This window comes from Salvia splendens, chromosome 3 (assembly GCF_004379255.2).
Source record: "Salvia splendens isolate huo1 chromosome 3, SspV2, whole genome shotgun sequence".
NCBI classification, from domain to species: Eukaryota; Viridiplantae; Streptophyta; class Magnoliopsida; order Lamiales; family Lamiaceae; genus Salvia; species Salvia splendens.
This window is the reverse complement of record NC_056034.1, coordinates 36,220,479-36,246,279: the sequence shown is the minus strand read 5'-3', so window position 1 is coordinate 36,246,279 and position 25,801 is coordinate 36,220,479. Positions and strand designations below refer to the sequence as shown.

General features: G+C 36.1%; 2 protein-coding genes, 1 long non-coding RNA gene and 1 pseudogene across 3 annotated transcripts; 1 reads left to right on the top strand and 3 right to left on the bottom strand.

Moving 5' to 3' along the window:
• Positions 1 to 421: 421 nt before the first annotated feature.
• Positions 422 to 1,469, bottom strand: LOC121793879. Its single transcript, XR_006049186.1, has 2 exons — positions 1,035 to 1,469; positions 422 to 697 (listed from the first exon to the last, which is right to left on the bottom strand). It is a non-coding gene; the product is annotated as an uncharacterized LOC121793879 (long non-coding RNA).
• Positions 1,470 to 3,824: 2,355 nt separating this feature from the next.
• LOC121793777 (histidine kinase CKI1-like) lies at positions 3,825 to 7,674 on the bottom strand. The gene is made up of 7 exons (XM_042191809.1): positions 7,582 to 7,674; positions 7,158 to 7,394; positions 6,408 to 7,082; positions 5,943 to 6,330; positions 5,319 to 5,857; positions 4,413 to 5,252; positions 3,825 to 4,277 (listed from the first exon to the last, which is right to left on the bottom strand). Exons 1-7 carry the CDS (start codon positions 7,633 to 7,635, stop codon positions 4,047 to 4,049), a joined length of 2,964 nt encoding a protein of 987 aa, XP_042047743.1. The 5' UTR covers positions 7,636 to 7,674; the 3' UTR covers positions 3,825 to 4,046.
• A 10,607-nt stretch (positions 7,675 to 18,281) lies between these two features.
• Positions 18,282 to 23,014, top strand: LOC121795841 (methionine aminopeptidase 1A-like). The gene is made up of 17 exons (XM_042194474.1): positions 18,282 to 18,419; positions 18,516 to 18,600; positions 18,872 to 18,922; positions 19,368 to 19,550; positions 19,658 to 19,733; positions 19,936 to 19,983; positions 20,091 to 20,135; positions 20,425 to 20,524; positions 20,640 to 20,691; positions 20,781 to 20,822; positions 21,369 to 21,430; positions 21,527 to 21,625; positions 21,866 to 21,939; positions 22,037 to 22,106; positions 22,341 to 22,406; positions 22,480 to 22,568; positions 22,726 to 23,014. The coding sequence occupies exons 2-17, from the start codon at positions 18,527 to 18,529 to the stop codon at positions 22,801 to 22,803; spliced, it is 1,209 nt and encodes a 402-aa protein (XP_042050408.1). The 5' UTR covers positions 18,282 to 18,419; positions 18,516 to 18,526; the 3' UTR covers positions 22,804 to 23,014.
• Positions 23,015 to 23,284: 270 nt separating this feature from the next.
• LOC121796938 lies at positions 23,285 to 23,911 on the bottom strand (annotated as a pseudogene).
• Positions 23,912 to 25,801: the final 1,890 nt, after the last annotated feature.

Here is a 25,801-nt window from a genome sequence, read left to right as displayed (position 1 = left end):
GGTACTGAAATAAAGGATAAATGGCGATATGAATGATAACATTCACTTTTAACAAAGATTCACATACCTACAACAACATTTAACAAAGTAATTTTTATATACAAGAACATTTTATTAAAACCTATTGTGAATATTATTATGAATTCTTTTCTTATCTTAAATGTGAGCCTCTTTCATATGTATTACACTTAAATGCATAAGGAGACATGCAATGCAGCCACATTTTGGGCCGCGTGGGGTCGGATTGTGGTCTGGTTTGGCCATATTATGGAAGAGGGGAGGCTATCCGGGAGCCAAATTGTAACACCCGTACTTTTTAAGTACTAAATTAATATATATCATGAATAAAAAAAATATAATAATAAAATATTATCGTCATGTTATGCTTCTCGTTAAATGTGCTTTGGAAAGTATGTATTTATTTTGGGCTTTTCAAATTTAATTAGGGTCCAATTGTCTACAAATAGCTTGGACCATAATTATTTTAAATCCACTAAATAATAATAGTAACACCAACTTGGGCTTACAACATTTGAGCCCAACAACATGTAATTAATTTAATTGGAGCCCAATATCTCTCCAAGAAAATGGGGTAAGCCCAAGAACTCTTCTTCCTTCTTTTTCCTTCCCTCTCTGCCGGTTCCTTTGTTCATGGAGACCCTCCGCCTTTTCAAACCTTCCATCTTCCTCATTAATCCTACAAACCAAAGGTCACACAGTACTTATTCATGAAACCTCTTCCCTAACTCTTCCCAATACACATTACAACTTCACACAAAAAAAAATTGAGAGAGAGGGCCGAGAGATAGAGAAGAGCCGAGAGAGAAGAGACCTTGCTACCATTCTTGCTCATCCACCACCAAGTTCAATCTTTGTTTGAGGTATAATCTATATCTAATCCCCAAAGCATGAGTCTTAGCATCTCTATCATACATCATTTCACAATTTTCTTTTCCTTAACCAACTCAACAATTTAGCAATTGAAACAAATCGAATAGTTGCCGTATGAAATCAAAAACACAAAAGAACTTAACTTTATAATGATAACATATATTGCGGGACGTTTCGGGGTGGTTCCGGGCGTGTTCGGGGCTGCGCGGTGCCTGGCCGGCGGCTGGACTCCCGGAGACGGCAGGAGGGTGGCCGCTCCAGCGGCTGGGTTGCCTCCACTCCAGGAGCGACGACCGACGCCGACGGAGCAGCAGCGGTGGCCGACGGCGAGCTGCAGCGGGCGACGGCGGCGTTCCTCCTCGCTGCGGCAGCAGCTTCTCCCGGCGACTCTGCGACGGCGGACGGACAGAGGCGGCGAGGCAGCAGCAGCTGGCGACTTCCTGGCGACCGCCGCGGCAGCTCCGACGGCGGCGTCGAGCCGGAGAGAGAGCGACGGAAGGGGGATGGCTTCTGCGATTGAGGGAGGCGGGTAGAGAGAGAAGAAAGAAGAAAGAAGAAAGAAGATAGGGGGAGAGAGAGTTGACCGATTTGGGGAAAATGGGAGTCAAAATTGGGCAATTGTATTGATAAAAGAATTTGGGCCTTTACCTGTTTTCTTGGGCCTATTAATTAAAATGGGATGGTTGCTAGATTGGGCTCCTTTATTTGTTTAATTGGGGCTTTTAAATTAAATGAGAAGTAAGAGGTGAGGTAAATAATTAAGTATTGGGTTTTTAATTAAATCTTTGGGCCAAACTAATTAAATCCCAGAATTTCGAAAGGCGAATAATTTTATTCTAAGTGCGAAATAAATAAAATTGCGAAGAGAAATAGTTGCGATAATTTAATTATACGCTTAAATAATTTTTGGGAATTTATTCCAACATCGTGGAGGAAAATTATGAGGAGTCAACGAAGGAGTTATAAGCGTAAATGGCCGACCGGCGCCGCAAGCGACGCCTTGGGCGACCGCCGAATAATCGAAAATACACGAAAACCGAGAAAACGAAATAAAAGACTTAAATTAGAGTGCATGCATTCTAAATACCTTCGTTACCGAGATTTGATGTGAACTTTATGTATTTTCTGAAAAGGTGGTTCGCACGCACGCTAAAAGTCGGAACGAGGAACTGTTTACGGAAATCCTAAGCTTTTGAGGTGGGCTTTCTAACTAAGTATTTTGTGAGCATTCGAACTAAATTATTTTCAAGAGCTTGCGATTTATTATATCCGGTTTGAGCATCTTTTAAAGTGATGAATTGCTTTCTAAGTGTGATTGCCAAGTATTATTTCATTCCATGACGATGTGATATATGTGTTTAAGGTGTGAAAGTGATGGTCATATGTTGTGAATTGATTGTGAAAGTGATAGCTTTTGAGTGGTTGTGAATTGCTCAACTTTGTGGATGTGATATGATGATGCTCGACCTTGACAGAAAAATGAGTTATGTTTTAAATATGTTTTTGAGGAAAAATAAAGTTTGCAAAGGGTATGTCATGCCATGTTTTTGTTTTGGAGAAATGCCTATCTGTTTGTTTAGCAAGGGAGTTGTCCCTACTAGACCTATTGAAATCGAATTCGGGTCTGACTGGGGAGTGAGTCCCTACTCAGGCTAGTGTACACCAATGGGGATCGTGAGCCGTCTTTTGGGTCGGCCGGTCTAGTGAACGAGTTTGCAGCCACATTCTCGTTCACAGGACGTTGATGAGATTGATGTTGATGTTGATGATTGCTTAGTGGGGAGTGAGTCCCTACTATGAGTTTAATCGAATTCGGGTCCTAGCAAGGGTGCGTCCCTACTCGGACTAGTGTACACGATGAGGACCGTGAGTCATCGAACGGGTTGGCCGGTTTTCGTGCTCGTGGTAATTGGCCCCTTACACGGCACCCTAAAGAACAGATATGACAGTTTCTTAAGTAAATCAAGGAGAAATGATTGTTTTTGAAATGATGAGGAAATGATTTTAGTGTTTCTCGGCATTTTTAAAGTAAAACCCGAGTTTCACTCAACGGTGGCTTGACATAACTTTATTGATGAAATGTATTTTGGGCATGAGTTCACTGAGTGCATCAAGTACTCAGCCCCTGCATATGTTTTCCATATGTGCAGGTTGAGCGCTGACGAGGACGGAGGATGTTGAGCATTTGGACAAAGACAGTATTCAATAAATGTTCCGGTTGCTATTTTGTCTTCATACATAGTAGTAGCCAACTCTCAAATGCTTCCGCTATGCCAAGTTTTAAAATTCTGATGTTTTCTGTATTCTGTTGAACTATGTCATTCACACTATGTTACTTCGTGATTTGAAACTTTGATTTGATAATGGAATTTCGCCTTTTGATCTACATGTCGTACCCCTTGATCGTTTCCCTCTTCTTCCCCGCTTCTTAATTCCCTCATTAGTCGCGATCAACCGTGTTTTCTATCCTTAGGAAGTGCGATCGTGACACAAATGGCCCCGCAGTTGAGGCGTAAATCTAGGTGTGGGGTCTGATCCCACTTCGGCAGCAGCTCCATCGTCGTGCGTGAAACATTTTATAGTATTTATTTATTCATTTTTCGTTCTATAAATACAACACCAAACAATCAAAATTCAAATAATTGAGTTTATTTTATTTTTAATAGTAATTTTAGATATTTAAATTATGTAGCTTTCAGTATGTTATTAACGTAATTCATAAACTTAAAAGTGCAGGTATTTGAGATACAAACTGTAATATGCATCAACCAAATATTTTCAATAGCAAAAAATATTAGAGAAATATGTGATCAGTACCTAGAACAAATATCATAGATCCCAAAAATATTTCAAGAAGTGAGCATTGATACTACAAAACATGACTATATCACACCTTCATATTTTTCATCAACTGTTGAGGAAAATTGGCCAGAGTAAGATAATACATTTGGTTGGGGAAATAAATTTTTTTCTCCCATTTATGATGTGTGATTCAGATATGAAACATGAACTATAAAAAATTCTCAAGTAATCTAGTGTGGATGAGTGAGAGTTGTATCTCAAAATAAGAAAGGCTAAAAAATAGGAGCATTTGATCTGAATTCAAGCATGTATAAAAACATTTGCAATCCACAATTATGTGTGAAAAACTCAGCTTAGATTGGTGATTCTGACATTCTGGAAGTGGTAAATAGTGGTAACACAGCCCGGAGAAGATTATTGGTATTGAGTGGTTTTGTGATGTAGGCATCCACACCTGCCTCCATCATCCCATTCCTCTCCATCTCGTCTCCGGCGCTCAATGCTACTACCGTTGTTCGAACGTTGTAACTGCCCTCGGCTTCTCTAATCCTCGCAGTCGCCTCACTTCCTTCCATCACTGGCATCTGCCAAACCACAACATTACTCACCACTCATCATAACTCATATTGATCAAATTGCTTTATCTTCACTAGTGTTTATTGAGTTATTTCTCTTTTGAGTTAGAGATATAAAGCTTAGCTTCATTGTAAAAATGGTACCTCGCAGTCCATCAATATGCAATCGAAACGACCCGATTCCCCGCCTTTGAGCCTCTCGCATACAAGCTGCAATGCTGCCGCCCCATTCTCGCAGCATGTAGCAACCGCACCAAGACTACAAGCCACAAATGTAGCTATCTTCCGCCCCACGGGATCATCGTCCACCACCAGTATCTTCTTTCCCGCCAATGGCTTCCCCACCTCCTCCTCTGCACTACCAACCGCAGGTGAACTATCACCCCCTCTCCTCGTACCCATGCCCCCGAACTCCGGTAATAGACCAACTGTCTCATACAAACGTGATCCGTGAAACGGCTTTGAGATGACCAAATCTGGCGGAGCCAGCTCGTCCTGATCAAAATCAGGCGAATCCAACCAAACCACCCTAGTATAGCACCTGATATCCTTTCTGAAATCCCCAATTTCTCTCTTGATATCCAATAGAGGCCCCACGCGCGTGTCCACCACCATCAGCACCATTCCAGACTGATCAACGCCATCGAGGCTGCTCAAAGGGACTGATCTGGAGCTCGAAGAGCTGTTACAGCTATGGTTTGATAGGTTCATCATTTTCTGCTTGATTTTCTTCAAAGTAGGACCAAGTTGCTGGTGCTGCTTCACCGCATGCACCTTGATCCCGAGCCTCTTCATGAAGGCTTGCAACACATTGCTCCTTTGATCGCTCTTCAACAGCAGCACCACTCGCGATTTTGGCGGTTTAGGCTCCCAGAAATCGACTGTGCTCGGGCGTGCTGTCATCAACACGTTGAATCTAAAGCAAGTGCCTCTTTCGCCAACTTCCTTGTCCATGATCCCTATCTCTCCCCCCATTAGGCGCACCTAGGATTCAAACAAGCAAATCAATCGATGAATGGAATAAACTAAAGTCATTTTGATATTTCTTACCAGGGACTGCACAATCCCGAGGCCTAGACCAGTCCCTTGCTGTCCCACCGCGGTTTCCCTCACTTGGATATAGTTATCAAAAACAGATTTTCTCTTCTCCCTTGGAATGCCTTTTCCCGTGTCGTTCACCTCGAATGTGAAATCCATGCAGTTAGGATCTCTGTTTGATTGGTTGTTTGGTCTGTTAATCTTGAACAGGCAGCAGTTGATTTGAGTGGAGCCAAGCATTTCATTTTCGAGGCAAGGTTTTCTTGCCCAAGCTCCAACACTCACATGTCCCTCTGTGGTGAATTTGACAGCATTGCTAAGTAAGTTGCTCAATATTTGCTTCAGCTTGCTCCTGTCACCTCTAGCCCAACAAGATCTTGCGATGGACCCATCGCACGGGTCCAAGATTACGTCTACCCCTTTCTTCATGCCCACAGGATGATATAGATCAACCACGTCTTCTAGAAGCTGCTCCACATCGAACACCTGCTCCTCAAGTTGCATCTTCCCGGCTTCTATCTTGCTCGTATCAAGGATGCAGTTCAATATCCCTTGAACAAATCAATAAAATCAATTGGATGTGATACATGAAAGAAAACACACACATGTTATGGTTGGTTTCAGAAAAAAGCTGACCTAAAAGGTCCCTCGTGCAGGATTCCATCTGCAACAGATTTTCCAGGACTTGTGAGGTGCAAGGGTCCCTTTTAATAAGCTGAGTGCGACACACTTCTACGAGGCCGCTTATGCCTGCTAGAGAGGCACGAATGTCGTGGCTTGCACTTGCAAAAGCGAGGCTCTTGTTCATGCTCTTTCTCTCCGATTGCTGGGTTGATTCCATCTGCTTTATCAACGCGCCACACAGTGACATCTCCCTTCTAGCAGCTTCCACTATCAGTGACACGAAAATGCATATGGTGATCACCACAGCACCAACCATTACAACTATCAGAGCAAAGCACAATCTTATGTTCTTGTGAACTAGGCTCGAGTACTTATCAAGTGCCAGAGCCAACACAAACACCTGACACACCAAAAACCACAAATATATGCATTCAAATTTCTCAAACGAATTAATATTAATTCATAGATGATGCTTACAAATTCAACTCCAGCAATCTTGGCTGGTGAGCAGTTGAGCACATACTTGTTCCCTCCAATGCTCAAAATACGCTCTTCGTTGCAACTGACGTTTCCCACCGTCTGGAGCTGGCCATCATCGGGGTTTGACACCTGAAACAAAACCTGATCTCCATCCAAGATGACACTGACACGACTGCTTGGGAAGCCTTTAATGGTCACGTTCCAATCCTTTGTAAACAAATACAAGCTTCCATCATAAAAGGTCATTTGAGCAACCAAGAAATCAACCAGAGGCTTCACACGAAAGCCTAAAGAAATTAGTCCGTTTCCATCCAAAGGAACAGTGCTAAGTAGCAGAACATTTTGAGAATCTTTCCACCCACTCCCCACTGAGGCGTATCCATTTGTGCTATTCAAGGCTCCTCGTAACCAGCTGCTTTTAACCAGTTCAGGTGCGGGAAACTTAGTCGCCACTCCATATATCTTCCCCGTATTACGATTTGCAGGCTGCAAATACCATGTGTACTTCTTCTCTTCTGCATCTTTTCTTGCAGGAAAGGTTGAGTTCGAGTATAATGCAAAAGGCTCGTCCCCTTCTTTACAATACGCGAAGAATAGGCCATTCAAACCAATGTAAGAAATCTGAGACAGGTATGGAATTGTAGAAAAGGCTTGAAATAGTGCAGGAACCACCTGCATCATTGAAGAACACAAAAAGAAACTATGAAAAACTGTATATTGAACTCATTATGGATATACTACAGCAACCTTTGATTCAATATTTGTCAATTGGGGATCATTATCATCCAAACAGAAACTCAAAATTCGGGCAATGTTGACGGCTGAAGCATTGTTGGGAGAGAAGAATGCAGCTGCATTGTGAATTTGTGATATCAAATCTTGATTGATGTTGTGAGCTATCAACTTCACTTCCTTCTCGATTGGTACAACCTTGTTGAACCATAATGTGACTAACACAGCAGCCAAAGATAACACCACAAGTATCTACACAGAAGTTAATAGTATCATTCAAAAAAGCCCAACAAATTTGTGCAACAAAATACTACAAAATTTCCAATGAATATTTTTTTGAATTGACAAGTCTGTAATCTCACTCCATCAACTTAATAACAAACTAATGGTTTCTTTAAAAAAAACATGGTTTGTGTTTAAGAATTACAGAAATACATACCAGGAAAATGAAGAAACAAACGGGACGCAACACTATCAAAGAATTTTGCTTCATCTCTTAGAGAGCAACAAGTTAAAATGCATTTCGATAAAATGCTAAAAGAGAAACCAAATCAACTAATTAAAACATAAGTATAGAAAGTATAATAATGCATTTCGATAAAAAAAAAAGCTAAAAGAGAAAGCAAATCAAGTAATTAAAACATAAGTTAGAAAGTATAATTGCTAGAAATATATCCACAGAGTAGAATCTTGATATTCATTTATTTTTGGTGTGGGTTCTTTACCTTTTTTGACATTCCATTTACGAGTAAATCTTACATAAATGCAGAAAATCGTCTAATCATATTAATAATGTAACTATTTGCAGGAAAATATGATTGCACATCGTATAATTTTGGGAAGGAGATGAAACATAAGGAAACCAAATGTGCTAATTTGCGGAAGGAAATTAAACATTAAAAGGGATACATACACGGACCTTATCTCTCTCTAGTGAGAGAACAGCTAGTGCTTCTACTTGCTCTATTATCTCTACTGCTTCTCAATTCCTCTTTGCTTTTAGCATTGTATTTGGATCGGTTGTGATCTCGAATCTCGATCGGTATCTCTTGATTCGCGTTGAGTTTTGGAATAGGTTGGTTTGCGCGGTTAGCTTCTGTATTTCGTTGAGGTCGCTTTTTGCCATAACTGCACTACAGAGCAATGCGAGAATTGGCATTTCATTTTTTTTTGTTTAACCTCACGTGTACCGAACCCGGCGGAATCCGACAAATCTTGCTTGACCGAGCTTGCGAATTAAGGCCGAAAGTCTCCTAGCGGGTGGCGGGGTTAATGATGATCGCATGAGTAATTTTGTTGACCGGCATTTAATAAGGGTGGTTCGGTACGATATACCGTAAAGTGGGTGTCATACCGTATACCGTACTGAAAGTTATGGTATGACAAAACATCATACCGATATCGTACCGAATTTTTTGGTATATCAGAAATTCAGTAACGTAGTTTTTGATACCATTATCATACCGTGTTTTCAGTATACCGCACTGTCATACTTTTGCGGTGCGGCACGGCATACCGTTATACTTGTTATACTAAAAAAAATCTATTATACTCAAAATATTAAAAAAAAACTATTCTAGTGTTCAACTACTTCAAAAAATTCCAAAACAATTAAACTTCATCACAATATATATGTAGGATTGATTCTTTTTTATTTTTGTATAATAGAGAATTCTATTTTTAAATTTTAGTATAAATATAACATAAATATTAGGGTTTTAATCTATGTAAAACTAGATTTTAATACAAAAACACATAACAAAATCATACGGAGGGTATGTTTGGGTCATTGTTAACCTATAATTAGGTCATTTTAATAATGAATGACCTAAAATGAACTAAAAATGACATCAAACTCAGATTTTGTAAAATGACCTAAAACTAAATAATAATGACTTTCCGTGTTTTAGGTCAATTATTGACTATTAGATCACTTAATCCTATGGCCAAGATTTGGGCAGCATTTCTGGATCTAGATGCATTCTTGTTTGGATCATCTCTATTTATATATATAATAATTAATTGGTATACTGTGGTATACCAAAGCGTCGGTGCCACAACCACACTTTGCAAAAGATAGCAAAGCAAGGAAACCGTGACTAGGGATGGGAAATTAGAACATAGGAACAGAAAGGGGGGATAAACAATTTTGAAATCTCCACTTAGAAATCAAGGGAAACAAATTCAAAATAACACTTGTCAGCATGACTTTAAATGAAAAACCTTACTTATCAATAGAGATTTATCAAAGAGTATATAACAACAGGCGACGTTGTCCAAGACCTTAGTACGCAGAGGAATTTAATTCGGTTACATGTATATAAGACATGCACCTCAAGAATCTTTACTTGGGTGAAAGAGTAATCATCAAACTCTGCTCAACTAATCATCAATGATCAACCTGCACATTTAGAAATATATGCAGGGCTGAGTACAAAGATACTCAGTGAACACAATGCCGAAATATACATACAAACAATGAAAAATATTGTCATGCCATCACAGTAACACTCGAGAGTTTTCTCTTAAAAGACCCGAGCTTACTAAATTCTTTGTAAGCTAAAGTTCGAATTATCAGTCTAAGTTCTTTCTGTACTTCTGCCATATCTAAACACCAAGTGTCATGGAGATGGTTCTCTTCCACTGTCACCTACATTATTCTCCAGCCGGGGAGGTGGCCACCTCCCAAAGGCCTCCGCTACATCATCTTTGTGCCATGGAAGGTGGCCACCTTCCACAATCATCTATGTACATGGACCAATTACTTAATTAATTTGCCAAAGGGAGTCCAATATAAATAAATTAGTTCATCAAATTTTACATGTCCGTCTTCCCCTTCTCCCACAATTTGAAAACCACATAATAACATATCTGCTTCTCTTCCTCTTTCTCTCAATAACCGCCGCCGACGAGTACAAAAGACTTGACAATAAAACTTGAGGATGCCGGGGTTTGAGGATGCCGGGGTTTGGATCCCCTTGCACAGCGGAAGACTTGTACAAAACAAATAAATCAGACGTAGGATCAATTTGACAGATTATGAGATTAATCTATTCACATGTTAACACATAATTGCATGCTAGAACGCAAATAATTCATGCTTAAAAAATATAAATCCTAAAACATGAATACTACGGTTTAGAATTACCGATTTGATTCTCCAAAGAATCGTCGATTGCTTGCGCCTTCTCCATGATGATCTTCGATACTAGACCACGGATCTTCTAACTGGTTCCCAAACTGTATTCCGACATCAGTGTGGGCTGATCTTATCAAAATACTAGGACTTGAATAAAGAACACAGAAATTCCTCACGGAGGAGCTGAAGATTTCGAATTCCTCAAGGAAAGAGAGGACAAAATTTTCAGATTAAAAATAATAAAAAACTTCTTATGTCTCTCATTTATTCTCCTATTTATATTAAGTTCATATTTGGGCCAAGTCAGGGATCTATGGAGGTTTGGAGGTGGCCTCACCCAATTAGCTTTTCTAATTAAATTGAACTCATAATTTAATACAAGCTTATATTGGAATATTATTATTAGCCACTACAGTAATAATATTGCACTGCCCATCCAAATCCAAAATTACAAGTAATCCGGGTTTTCATTTTATTTAAATGTTTATTTACGTGCTTAAGATATAATTAAAGTCTGCATGTCCATTAATTAATTAAAGTCTGCTATGGACTTAATTAATTAACATCTTATTAATTCCAAGAGTGGACTTAGCAAGAAACACTTATTTATTATTCATTGAATAATTAAATTCCAAATGGCCAGTTTTTCGAATAATAAAACATTGTCCAAGCTCCTCTTGAGGACATTATCAAACGAGACTCACCTCGCGCACGATTCAACATAATGGCAATCCTAGCACCGCTAGATATTAATCACCACTACCTAAGATATCAGGATTATTGGGTTGCGAAAAACCCGCACCATTTGATAAGTCAAAGTAGTGCATAACCAATACCGTATGCTCAATGCTAACGTATGTACATTAAGAAATAGTTATTCCTCAAGACCTAGTCTTTCAATAGATAGCACAAAGACACGTCTTGCTGTTAGATCCATTTAGTGTTATACCACACCAACTTCATCTTATTTCAATAAGGCTTAGAAATAATCGTATTGACATTGCAACATTTCGCGATAGATAGCCAAAGCCTATCTAGATTGTGAAATTCTTCTTTCTCTTTTGCAAAGCATTGCACAGAACCGACTGTAGTTACCTTAAAGTGGACGACGCACACAACCAGTCTACTAACCAAAAGACTTAGGCTTTGTTTGCTTCTTATGCATTTAAATGTTTATAAAACATCTTATAAATGCACAAGCATACACAATGTAATAATATACTGATTATATTCGTGTGTAACTGCTCGAATAATGATGAATCGGGAACATCTTATAAATGCACAAGCATACACAATGTAATAATATACTGATTCTATTCGTGTGTAACTGCTCGAATAATGTTGAATCGGGTTAAAGTGGATTGTAGAGTTTTTCGTATACAAGCAAGATTCTATTTGCGCGAACTTGCTCGAAACATGCTTTTCAGTATACCAAACCTAAGGATTCGAACGGAGGCCTCCCGAATGTAATCCACTCTGCCAACCAATTGAGCTACATAACCTACTGGAAATATCATATGACTATATAATATACACTCACAACTAAAATGGGTGGGGGTCCCATGGAACCCCCAAGCCCCTACATGGGTCCGCCCCTGCGCTTGGCGTCTCAGTGTCGTCTCCAGCCCGTTCCACCTCGCCGATGAAGGTTTCTGGATTTGCAAAGTCTCCGGCTGCGCTTGGCGTCTCAGTGTCGTCTCCAGCCAGTTCCACCTCGCCGATGAAGGTTTCTGGATTTGCAAAGTCTCCGGCCCACCTCCAGCTGCTCGGCCGTTCACAGCGCCAAGTCCATCTCCTCTGCACAGGGCCACGCCGTCTCTCACAATGAGCTCCCCTTTTCCAGCAAGCTCGTCGTCGTCGCCTTCCGTAAAAACTCACTGCCGAGCTGTCATTATCGCGGCTTGTTGCTGCCGGCTCGGATTTGCGCTGCTGTCGGTCAGCCCCTTGACCAGAAGTTACGTCCTTACTCTTGCTCTTTTTGTTTCTTTTACATTTAACTAAGGTTTGGAAATTATCATGTTCAAGTTATGGGACTTCAAGCTTGTTGACAAGCTATGCTTTTGTTGCTGTCAAGTTCAGTAGCTTTGGTGGTGGTGGTTTTGGGACAATTGATGATTTGTTCTTTATAATTTATGTAAGTTATGCTTCATGTAATGATATAGAAAATAAAATTAAATAAAAAGTTGAGACGAAGATTGCCTACTGTAAATTGAAACTTCAGGGGAAAGCTTTATAAACCCTCTTGGAAATTCTCTGCTCATTCGCTCGTTTCTTTGCTTGAATTTTATTTGTGGATTTGGAAGAGAAAATGGAAAGGAGACATGTATAAATCGTGCATATTTGTTGGGAGATTTAATGGGATATTGATCGGTGAATTAAAATATACATGAAATAGAAGTAGGAGGTGGAATGAGGAGGTTGAAGTAACATTTTGTAGGAAGAGAAAACTAACAAGTGGCAGTATAGAAGAATGATGAGATTGAGCCGGGTATAGGAAATCTAATACTGTTACCGTACTGAAAACTATGGTATATCGAAAAATTGATATTTTCAGTATTTTTTCGGTACGGTAAGTCCGGTATTTTGGTATAATTCCCCACTCCTAGTTAGATAATATGTCGTCGTGTATGAGATATTTTTTGAGTGAATATACTCCAATCCTTTCAAGCAGTCAACGAAGACAGTTTCAACATTAAGTTTCTTCAAGGATAGCAGGGTAGACAAATTCTTGAAATTAAAAGAAACAGTTAGAATCACATTATATCAATAAAAACTACTCCACTAAACACTCACCATTTACACTTCTCCATGAGTTAGATAGAGGAAGTGTGTGGGAGACTTTCCACATTCAAAGTTGTATTTAGTGTTGCCCGCGGTTCCAAAACCGGCAGTTCCGGTTCGGAACCGCCAGTTCCGGTTTGGTCGAAGTCGGAACCGGAACCGGACCGTGAGGCTATTTCACGGTTCCGGTTCCGGTTCAAAAACTGCCGGTTCCGATTCCGGTTCGGAACCCACCGGTTTTCCGGCGGTTTACACGGTTCCGGTTCGAAAACCGGCGGTTTCGCGGTTCGATTTTTTTAAAAATTAAAAATTTGGACTTATACAATAAATTGTAACAAGACAATGGATAATTTAAATTGAAATAAGACGAATAAGGTGAAAATGATATCAATTTTATTGAATTTGAGTTGTAACGGACAACGATACATTACAATTTACAATACATATACAAGTATACAACATACAATAATGTAATATAAATTTAAAATTTGGACTTATACAATAAATTGAAACAAGACAATGGGATAATTTAAATTGAAATAAGATGAATAAGATGAAAATGATATCGATTTTATTGAATTTTAGTTATAACGGACAACGATACATTGCAATTTACAATACATATACAAGTATACAACATACAATAATGTAATATAAATTTGAAATTTGGACTTATACAATAAATTGGAACAAGACAATGGATAATTTAAGTTGAAATAAGACGAATAAGGTGAAAATGATATCAATTTTATTGAATTTGAGTTGTAACGGACAACGATACATTACAATTTAAAATACATATACAAGTATACAACATACAATAATGTAATATAAATTTGAAATTTGGACTTATACAATAAATTGGAACAAGACAGTGGATAATTTAAGTTGAAATAAGACGAATAAGATGAAAATGATATCAATTTTATTGAATTTGAGTTGTAACAGACAACGATACATTACAATTTACAATACATATACAAGTATACAACATACAATAATATAATATAAATTTGAAATTTGGACTTATACAATAAATTGGAACAAGACAATGGATAATTTAAATTGAAATAAGACGAATAAGATGAAAATGATATCAATTTTATTGAATTTGAGTTGTAACGGACAACGATGCATTACAATTTACAATATATATACAAGTATACAACATTATATAATAGAAATGTAGAAATATGGAACAATATATATTTTTTTGTTTAAGCAATTGAGAAAGAAAGACAACTTATAGAACTACGGGAACAAGTATAAGTGTATAACAATGCGTAATAAGAGTAGCACTTGAGTAATTAAATTGAAGCACAATAGCACAAATGATAAGTTGGAGACAAAGAGAGAGAATTGAGAGATTGAAGAGAGAAACTCTTATTAACACACGAGTGGGGTGAATGTAAATGAGGATAGATTAGGGTATTTATAGATAAAAATAGGGGGAAAATGGAAAATTTGAAATCTGAAAAAAAATTGAATTTTCGGAAAAACCGGCGGTTTTTGGCGGAAAACCGCCGGATTTCAAAATTAACATGCGGTTAACCGCCGGTTTCCGGTCCAAAAACCACCGGAACCGGCCGGTTTTCACACTCGAAAAGCTGCCCTCCCTGATGCCTTGGTTTCCGCGCCCGAACCGGAGGTTCTGAACCGTCCCGAACCGCCGGTTTGGTGACGGTTCCGGTTCGAAAAATCTTGAACCTGAACCGGACCGCGACCCGAATTGCGACGGTTCCGGTTCGAGGAAATCGCCACGGTTCCGGTTCGCCGGTTAACCGCCGGAACCGGAACCGGTGGGCATCTCTAGTTGTATTGTTTATGAATACGTTTCAACTGTTCAGTGCATGCAAAATCAGGTACAAATTGCTCAACCCAAGCCTTGTAACATCTTAAGATGTTTGGATGATCTTGAAAGGGTGACCTAGTCTCACAATAAACAAAAGACATAATAAGAGAAAAGTTCTTGGATGAACTTGAAAGAGTGGTCTAGTTCAACAATTAACAACAACAAAAAAATAGAATAAGAGAAGAATGAATTTGAAATGATGTCGGTCAACTAAAAAAACAGAATAAGGAAACAACATGTTTCGACAAAACCTGAAAGAGTGACCTAGTTTCATTGTTAACAAAAAAACAAAATACATGCAATGTTAAGATAATTGATGAATTTGAAATAATGTCTACTAATAAGAAAAAATAAATATTGTTAGCATTTTTTTTTCAGAATAAATATTGCGTATGTAAATAAATACAAAAAAAATAAAAAAAAAATGAGAAGAATAAAATACATACGGGAAGATATGTTTTTCACAGAGATTGCATAATGGAACAATCTTGATAGCATAGGATTATCTAGGACTGGGTCGATACGGTATATTGTATCGAAAATTTTATATCGTTATCGTATCGAAAATATCAATATGAAAGAATTTCATATCATTACCGTATCGAAAGTTTCGGTATGGATAATATCTATACCGTTACCGTATCAAAATTTTGGTATATCGTACTGAACTTCGATATACCGTTCTGAACGGTATATCGAAATTAAATGGATATCTATTTATGATTTTAGGGTTTCCAATAAATATTTTTTAAATATATAAATAAATTAAATGAATATCTATTTATGATTTTAAACTTTTAATCTTTAAAAAATAAACTATATTATTATTATTATTATTATTATTATTATTATTATTATTATTATTATTATTATTATTATTATTATTATCAGTATAAACGGTATGTATCGATAATTCAATACGTATTCATTTTTGATATATTTTGGTATACCGATAATACCGATATATATCGTATATTCGATATAAAACGGTATACCGCGGTATAAGAAAATTCATATCGTTATCGTATCAAAAACTTACGATACGGTATTATATCGTGCCGAATTTTTGGTATACCGGAAATTCAATATTTTTCGATATTTTTCGGTACGATACGATCGATATACCGTTTTTTCGGTATATTTACAAGTCCTAACTATAATTGAAGTAATTCTATTAATGAAGGTTTAATTTTCTCAAAATTTAAATTTAAATTAAATTAATTACAAAAATCCAAAATCATAAATTATTTAAATATGTCCTTTTTATTTGTTATGTATAGATTTTAATTGTGTTGATAAATACATTTACATATTATTTTTATTAAAATATTATTATCAATCTGATATATTTATTTTTGGGAATTTTATTAATATATTGAAGAGTGAACTACATAAATAGCATGATCTTTTACTTTCGCACAAAAATGATACATGATCTTGTTTTATATCATTTTTATTATTTAAAAATAACATTTTTAGTACCTGATGCTAATTTTCACCCTAAAAACCCCCTAAAAATCACATTTTCACATTTTTGTCATCGACGACATTTTTGGGCATACACAAAAGAGGAGCTAAAATGATATATATCTTCTCTATCTTTTTTCTTCTATACTACTATTATTATTAATTATTATGAACATCATTATTATGAGGTTATAATTTAATATTTAACTTATGACTCATACTTAATTATAGTTATAGTTTTATTATATTTAATTATTATATTATAATAATAATAACTCATAATTAATAAATATTTATAATATACTTATTTAAATTATGAATCATATAATATTAAATTATAATAAGGATAATAATTAATATTATTATTTTATCTTATTAATAACTAATCAATATAATCAAAATAAAATCTAAAATTATGAATTATATTTATAATGATGTAAATGATTGAATATTTTTAAATAGGTATAAAACAAATTAAAAATATTCAATTGATTTTATTAGTTTAAACAATTTATTTAATTAGGTATTTTTTCCGTAGTTTAAATTATGAATGTCAATTAGGTTCATGTATAAAATACTAAAAAATGAAGAAAAGGAAGAAAAAAGAAAGAAGAGGAAATAGAAACTAAGAAAAAAAGGAAAGAAGAAAGGAAAAAAAAAAGAAATCACATTTTTTTGTATTTAATTGAAATTTCCAAGTATACCCTCTATGACTCAAAAGTCACATGTTTGATATCTAGGGTTATTTTTGTCACGAGGTAAAAAAAAGATATAAAACAAAGATCATATACCAGTTTTTGTGTGAAAGACAAATATCAGGTACTACTATCTATATAGTTCACGAAAAAATTTAAAGATAACTTTTTGGTACAAATCCTATTTATATAGGATTTAATCCAATAATCACTCATGTATTTAAAACATTAGATTCGTAGTTATATAAAATAATATTAACATAATCATATCTTTAATTTACCACAATCAATATTTAAAAATTATTAAATTCAATATGATTTTAAATGTTTTAGAATACATAATAAGAAGAAAAAAAGAATAAGAAAATGATAAAAGAAAAAAATAAGAAAAAAAAGTAAAATGAAAATTGACTGAAACAAAAATCACAAAGAAGGTAACTCGATGAAGTATTTAATATTATTCCAGAAACTCTTTGAATGAAGCATATTAGTGAATTTATAGTTTATAGAAAATTTTGCCCTCAGTTAAAAAATACTTAAGAATATATTTTTATTTTTTGTAATGCATTTTTTTCATACTCTCCCGTCTCCAGAGAGTATGAACTATTTCCTTTTTCGTCCGTCCCTGAAAAGTATGAACTTTCTTATTTTGAAAAAGTCGAACAACATATTACCCTCATATATCATTTTATTTACAACTTATATCATCACTATTAACAACTTATACCATTACAATAATGTGGAACCCACTTTTCACTAATATTATTTCCACTACCCTTTCTCTCTTTCTTACTTTTCTCCTTATTTATTAAAATCCGTGCCAAACCCATTGTTGATACTCTTTGGGGGTGTTCGGTTGGCAAGATTAAATCTCATGATTAAATATGTATCATGTTTGGTTCATAAGATTGAACCCTTGATAATTAGTCATAGCCTCCCCCTCCAACTAAAATAATCCCACAACTTAATCCTAGATGAATAGTCTTATGATATTAGTCATGGCAACCGAACGCCACCTTGGGGGACGGAGGGAGTATAAGATTTTGCAATAAGCACTTAAATAGATGCAATGAAAAATAAAGATTGTCTAATGTAAATTCTTTTACGAAAAACTACATTACAAAAATAATAGTTTTGCTATCTAAAAGGATTACTATGAAATAAATAAATAAATGTTGATTGCAATAATTTTACAAGAAAATACATTATAAAATCAAAATATGTTTTAATATGATGATATGCATCTGTCCCTTCCCTTTGTCCAAAGTGAAACACTCTGTTTTGAGAATTTCGCCCAAAAACCCTAGTCGTCTTATTTTTCTCTAAATCGCACAGTTGCTAAGGTAATAATCTCGGTATACTGTTTGATTTCGATAAGCATTGGATGAGTGGAGGTGGTATCTGTTAATATTTTTCTAATGAATTTGTGGTTGATGCAGTTACAAAAAAGATGGCAGGTGGATCAGATGCTGTAGAAAACACGGGCTTATCTTGTGCTAGATGCGGCGAACCTGCTCATCTGCAGTATGAATTATGAAATTCTTTCTTCATTTTCTCTACTATTTTTAATTTTATCATTTACGGCGTGGATTGAATCTTAATTGCAACCCTTGAATATAATCTCGTTTTGCATGGAAAATGATGTATTGTTTCATTAATTTGCTTTGCTGGTGACTGCTGGTGGGTTTTTCTTTATTAGTTACGGATTTATTACTATCAATGTTTTGGAAATTTGATCAGTGTGTTGGCGTGCTATGGTCTGTGCTCTATTCATGGTGGTTTTTGCCGCTTACAGGTGCCCCAAGTGCGTACAACTAAAGCTTCCTCGTCAAGGTGCCGCTTTCTGGTTCGTTCTTTGGCTCCACTTTTGGAAAGAAGTATTTTTTTGGATGAACCGGACCTAGATTTTCACTAACTACTAGTTGTGTGTTCGCTGAAATTGGATCATATATGTTTTTTGAGCTTAGAAATTGTTCACAGTTAGTATATTACACAAATAAAGTAGGTCAGATGAACCGGACCTAGATTTTCACTAACTACTAGTTGTGTGTTCGCTGAAATTGGATCATACATGTTTTTTGAGCTTAGAAATTGTTCACAGTTAGTATATTACACAAATAAAGTACGTCAGATGATGATAAATGATAATTGAGAGTTTGATGTATTGGAATGGAGTATCTAGTTGGTTTTAGACGTATTAACCTCTAAGAAGACAGTCTGACATTGACTGTATGACGCACTAAAATATTGATGTTAATGCCTATTCTTGATAGAAATCATTGTCCTTCTAGTTCCCAAGACTGTTTCAAGGCATCCTGGAGTTCTCATAAATCTGTTCACTCAAATTCAAATTCTTCCCCTGCATCTGAAAATTCTAGTGAAAGAAATTCGGGCCTGCCCAATGATGGCTGGCTTTACTGCATGCGCAAAGGACAATCTCGGACACCAAAAATTCCGCATTTTGACTGGACTGGGTAATAATTACTTCAACTCCTATCCCACCCCTCTAAAAAGAATGCTCTTCTCCAACTACAAAAATTTAGCTCAAATTTTACTCTGTTTTTTTACTCTTCCTTTTCAGACCATTAAGGCCATATCCAATATCGCAGAAACGTTTTGTACCTGCTCATATTGATCTACCTGACTGGGCTATTGATGTAAGTTTCTTAGTTTATATAATTCAAAATTATTGCTGTGTCTTTGAATTTTTATACTGTATATAGTATTAATGGCTTATGTAGGTATTAGGTTGATTGATGTTCACTAGGACTTTCTCCAGTTAAAGGACATCCTTGCTATTCTGCTAATTCTCCTGCCTATATCAAGTGCATTGACATCTACATTTTCAATCATTTTCAGGGAATTCCAAAAATTGAGCCCAATAGTGATCTGCAACATGTTGTTGAGGTAGTCAGCAGTCTCTGAGTTATGTGCACTTTTGACAGTATGACTTGTTATTTTTGGTGAACTGGATATGACTAATCCATTCACGTTCCATGATATAATTTATGAAGATCAAGACTCCAGAGCAAATTGAGAGAATGAGAGAAACTTGCCGGGTAAGCATCTTGATTGTTCTGTTCCCAATAAAAAAATTATGCATGCATGTTCATCTAACTGAAAATATGGGAGTTGGAGGAGAAACACACACCATGCACACACTAAACCACTAATAAGTTAGTAGAAAAACCTCTCGCTTGGTAAATGTATAGCTGAAAGGCTGGAACAACATTTCACTGCAACTTGTCTTCTCGAGAGTCATTATTATTGCTTTATGCATACAGTATAGAATATATATTCAGCATTCTAGTTTTGACTTCTTGTTAAACCTTGCATTCTTACCTCCAGATTGCAAGGGAAGTTTTGGATGCTGCTGCTCGGATAGTAAGACCTGGAATTACTACTGATGAGATTGATGCTGTTGTTCAAGAAGCAACTATTGCTGCTGGTATGATTTACATCCCTCACATAGTCTCATTTCACACTGTATATCTCTACCTGCTGAATTCTGTTGTTTTTTTTGGAAAATAGTGTTTCTGTGTTCACTTTAATTTTTCATGCAGGAGGATATCCATCTCCTTTAAATTATCATTTCTTTCCAAAGTCTTGCTGCACGTAGGTATTTCTTACTCTGAATTTTCTCTAAATGTTATTCACTTCGCGGTCCCTAAATACATCACAATATGAACTCTTAACTCTCTCAGGTCAGTAAATGAAGTTATCTGCCATGGGATTCCTGATGCAAGGTATGTTGTGAACTCATTCAAGAAAAATATGTATGATAGGTGCTAATGTGTAGCACATAAATATGGTGTCTGATCTGATGCACTTCTCATGACTTGGTCATATGAATCCTCCATACTTTCCTGCTACTCTTTAACTTGTTTCTCCTCGACCCAAGCACTTGGGACCATCCATGAAGCCAACCTTTTGCTTTTGAGATATACTCCCTTCGTCCCCAAAGAGTATGAACTTTGGGTTCGGCACGGGTTTTAACTTTTAATGCATTATTGGTTGGTAAAGTAAGAAAGAGATAGATAGTGAAAGTTTTTTAAATATTGCGAGTGGAGAGTGGGTCCCACCTCATTAGAGAGAAGAGAGTTTCCAAAATTGGAATGTTCATACTCTTTGGGGACGGAAGGAAAAGGAAATAGTGCATACTCTTCAGGGACGAAGGGAGTATGTAAAAACGCCATAGGCCCAGACATTGTGTATAATACTTGTAATGAACATGGGTGATCATTCTATACAGGGAAAGTACATTCTCACTCACATTTGTTTCTGTCGTTCAGGATATTAGAGGATGGTGATATTGTAAATGTAGATGTGACTGTGTATTATAAAGGGGTACATGGTAAGGATATTCATAGCCAACTCAAGATCATAGTTATTATGTATATGTTCATTATGTACAGAGACTAAATATTTTCTTGCTTGCCTGCTTATGCAGGTGACTTGAACGAAACATTCTTTGTGGGTAATGTTGATGAAGCATCTAAACGGCTGGTTCAGTGTACATATGAATGCTTGGATAAAGCAATAGCAGCTGGTAAGTGTTTGCTCCTTTTGTGTCTCGTACATCATTCTTTTATTATTTAGCTCTCTTTCTCTGGATTTCCCAATTTTCGTGTGTACTTCTCAAATTCTCACTCAAACAATCATGTGAACTCTAAATTAATGGTTGCTGCTAGTGTTCATTACTTTCATAAGTTCATTCGTTTCCCTGCTTTAAATATCTGCGGAATCATGCTGCTGACTGTTTATTGTGTCTTATTCATGCTCTCTATAGTTAAACCTGGGGTGCGTTTTCGGGAAATGGGGGAAATCATTAGCCGGCATGCTTCTATGTCTGGTTTCTCTGTGGTAATTGAGCTTCTCTTGTTTGTAAATCTATGAACTTCCATTCTTACTTACTTTTGACATTACTGATATAGAAATGCTATGTTGTCTCATTCTGCAGGTGAAATCTTATTGTGGTCACGGAATTGGCGAGCTCTTCCACTGTGCTCCAAATATACCCCATTATGCAAGTATCCTAAAAATGGAATTGTACTGTTACACTTTTACCATGCTTGTTAAGAGGATATTTCTAATGAGGCATGTTTGTTTTAATGAATTGTCGTTCAAAAATTCAAATGACTGAGATAAATGAACTCATGAGATGTCTTTGCATAAGGATTTTTTCTTGATCCGAGAGTATAGGTATCATATCATCTTTAAGTATCTTGTAACTTCACTTTCCCATGGGGCCTTAACCCGAGCAGGAAATAAAGCTGTTGGAGTGATGAAAGCGGGCCAGACATTTACCATTGAACCTATGATTAATTCTGGTAGATATTTAGTTGCTAAACCTTTGCCCTGTGTTTGAATCTTCTGTGGTCATCTAAATCACTTTCATGGTAGGTGTTTGGCGCGACCGGATGTGGCCTGATGGATGGACTTCTGTAACTGCAGATGGGAAACGCAGTGCCCAATTTGAACATACACTTCTGGTAAAGGCTCAAGTTCTCATTATATTCTTGGAGGAATCTATCACTACATTCACCATAGAAGTTTACATGTTTAATCTTCATTGATCAGTATTGCACCATGTCTAATTTCCTGACCAATATCAAATACTAGAACAATTGGTTTACATGAATCTTGCAGGTTACAGATACAGGATGTGAAGTTCTTACGGCACGCTTGCCATCGTCTCCAAAAGTATTTCCTTGGGCAAGTCCATGATAGATGGATTTATGGTTCAGGGGGTTATTGGTGAGATAATTCAAGCAACATTTTGCAACTGCTTGAGGAATGCCGCTTGTTGAGAGTGGCAAGGTGTTGTATTAGTACTTTGTGTGGTGGTTTTCAAAATTTGAGTTAAATTTTTTCCAAATGTTTGTATAATTTTCCGAAACAGAATGAGATAGCAAACGAAAGAGCTTGAGTTTTCTTATTTATGTGATTTTATAGAATTTATGTGGCATTTCCAAGCTGACAATTTTTCTCAGTTTAGAATTTGATAGTTGGATTTTTATTTAGAATTGTATATGAGGTGACCACCTTTTATGTAAAAATATTAGAAAACCTGAATCAATGTATATATACTTTACATGTTACTTTTTCACATAATTGTAATTTCCATCAGAAAACAAACAAATCAAATTGAGTCAACTGGAAAGCATCTAAGATGCTCAAAAATTTGAAACATGAAAGGGTCATAAATCTAGGGATTTACAACCCTAAATCTTGCAGCAAACCTATTGAACAAGGCCAGCGCAATGCTAGTAACCTGTTGAAGATTAAGAACTCTAGCTTTGATCAAGGCCTTTGTCTTCCCCCCGATGGTCCGTCCTGAAATCCCATCGATGCACATGCTTGCATCTGTCAATGCAGTGCTCATCCATGTCTAGACGTTGCTTGCATGCCATGTGAACTCACTGCTTTCCTCGTCTTCCTTGATGTGTTGTGCCTCTTTGATGCTTTTTGTGAGCTGATCCACCCCATCATTTATCTGATCCAAACACTCCCTAACGGATCGGATCTCTCAGCTCTTGGTCCGGTTCAGTCTTTGAGTTACTTGGGTGATGTAGGCTTGTGTTGTCTCAGCTTTGGCCAGTGTGACTTTTAATGCAGTCCGGGCTAGCTGTCGGTGACTCAACGTTCTGCTGAAGCTAGAAACATAAGCTGATAAGCACCTTACACATAAATTCGAATATAATGTCGTCTCACATTGCGATTCGGTGAATGCCCTTGCCCTAGATCAAGCCCGATGTGGGGAGACTGGGTGCTGGGCTTGAACTAGGGTAAGGGCAACAAGGGAAAATGCTAGGAAGGTGATTGTTTTTGCCATTGTAGATGTGAGTGGGAGGAGATTGAAAACTTTGGGTTTGGAGTTTGACTTCGAATGTACAATGTGTTAATTTGTGTGATAATGAAGTTCTTGTTATGGGGTTTATATAGAGAGTATTTGAATCTATATAGCTAGCTTGCATGAGATTGCATTCAAGAATATAAATATTGTTTTTTTAATGTCATTGACCATGTGTTTGCAGTTTCCTAGAACCAGGTCGGGATTTGATTTTGGAGTAAGCAAAAAACCGTAATTCATGTTGGAAAGTACTAAGTGACTTTGGAGTTACTAAAGCTGGTCTTAGAAATTTTCAAATTCAAGAAGAATGTCTGAAAATTAATCAAATTCTTACTTTAGGAACACTCAAAAACTCTCTTTGGCTTTGGAATTGAGTTTAATGGCTCAAAGATCATGATAATAATTATATTTGTCAATTATATATATAATGACTAAATGTATAGCAATTCATCATGGAAATTGTAAATTTTACATGTAAACTTATCGAGGCGAACGTAAGCTAAACCTCACAACATAATTAATTATAAATTAAAGCAACTATACAGAATATGCAAGGATTTCATTTTAGAAATAAGTCTTGAGGAAAAAATGCAAAAACTAAATAGGATGAAATTAAGTTGATTTGTCCCCGATTAAGATCAAACCTTGCAGTGAATCTACTTTAGTGAGAAAACATGCGTGTAAGATGTAATTTGATTTGATCCGCGATGCATGATCTTATTCAAATTAATTTATTAAAGAAACTTGGAGATACGATGTAATTTTGGCATTGTGAAGATGGGTCAAGATATATTGTTACGGGCCAGGCTTTTGAGAAAAAACAACTGAAAATCTAAACATGACATTTAATCACAACTAAGTCGAACCACGGCTCCTAAAGTTCATAATAATTTTGCAATTTGATCCCAATGTTAGAGCAATATATAATGAATCACATATTTGATCAATTAACAAATAAATATATGTAATACTGTTTATATCGATCTGTAATTTTGTACTCATATATCATAAATTGTACAATATATTGAGTCACCAATCATACATATCAAGTGAATACGGATAACATTGCGTAAATAGCGGACGTAAAACCATAGATCGAAGTATTAGAAAGAAAACCATTTGATAGTAAAAAAAGTTAGAAAAAATTAATAATTGGCAAAATTGTCGGCTTCTGCTCCATCTCTTCACTACAAAAATATTCAACAAGGCTTCCTTCTGACCAGCATGATGCTAAAATAAAGGTGATTAATACACGCAATTATTTAATTTTGAAAATGATAGCACCAAATAACAATCAACAGACTTATGTTAATGTGTGTGTGTTATTGATTAATTAATTAACTCGTAATTAATTAGATCTTCTCATCAATGATCATATACTGGCTGGCCGCGCAGATATTTTCCATATGAAAGTAAATGCTTAAATTAATTTTATGTTTTAGTATTTGCTTTGCTAAGTACATAATTTTTGTATTCCAAATACTAAACAAATGTAATATAATATCTTTAGTTATCATCATAATTTAGTGCATTCTTTCCCTCTTAATTTCCATAATCCGAGATAAAAACATACGTGTAGAGTCACCATTCCCGCACCTTATAAAAATTAGAATGCTACTATATAAAAAGAAAATGAATCGTAATGTTATGCATACAAACTAAAATATTTATATTATCATCAGATTTAAGTGTATCCAGCCAGGCAAGGCTTTACTTAAACCGACCAACAATGCTGGATTAATTAAAATTAATCACGTGGGTTTAACCAATTTTGTTGGCCCATCCCATGCTAATTAAATTTTGCCAGTCAACGATCACCCAATTCAATTCACTACGATCCGGATTTAAGGATTCTATTTACTTTCTTTTTTT

Coding starts and splice junctions, on each gene's coding strand:
- LOC121795841 (XM_042194474.1), top strand. CDS start 18,527: ATGGCAGGTGGATCAGATGCTGTAGAAAACACGGGCTTATCTTGTGCT. Junction 19,551..19,657: donor CCGCATTTTGACTGGACTGG/GTAATAATTACT, acceptor CTTCCTTTTCAG/ACCATTAAGGCCATATCCAA. Junction 20,692..20,780: donor TTTCCAAAGTCTTGCTGCAC/GTAGGTATTTCT, acceptor TAACTCTCTCAG/GTCAGTAAATGAAGTTATCT.
- LOC121793777 (XM_042191809.1), bottom strand. CDS start 7,635: ATGAAGCAAAATTCTTTGATAGTGTTGCGTCCCGTTTGTTTCTTCATT. Junction 5,858..5,942: donor CTGCACGAGGGACCTTTTAG/GTCAGCTTTTTT, acceptor GATTTGTTCAAG/GGATATTGAACTGCATCCTT. Junction 4,278..4,412: donor GCATATTGATGGACTGCGAG/GTACCATTTTTA, acceptor GTGGTTTGGCAG/ATGCCAGTGATGGAAGGAAG.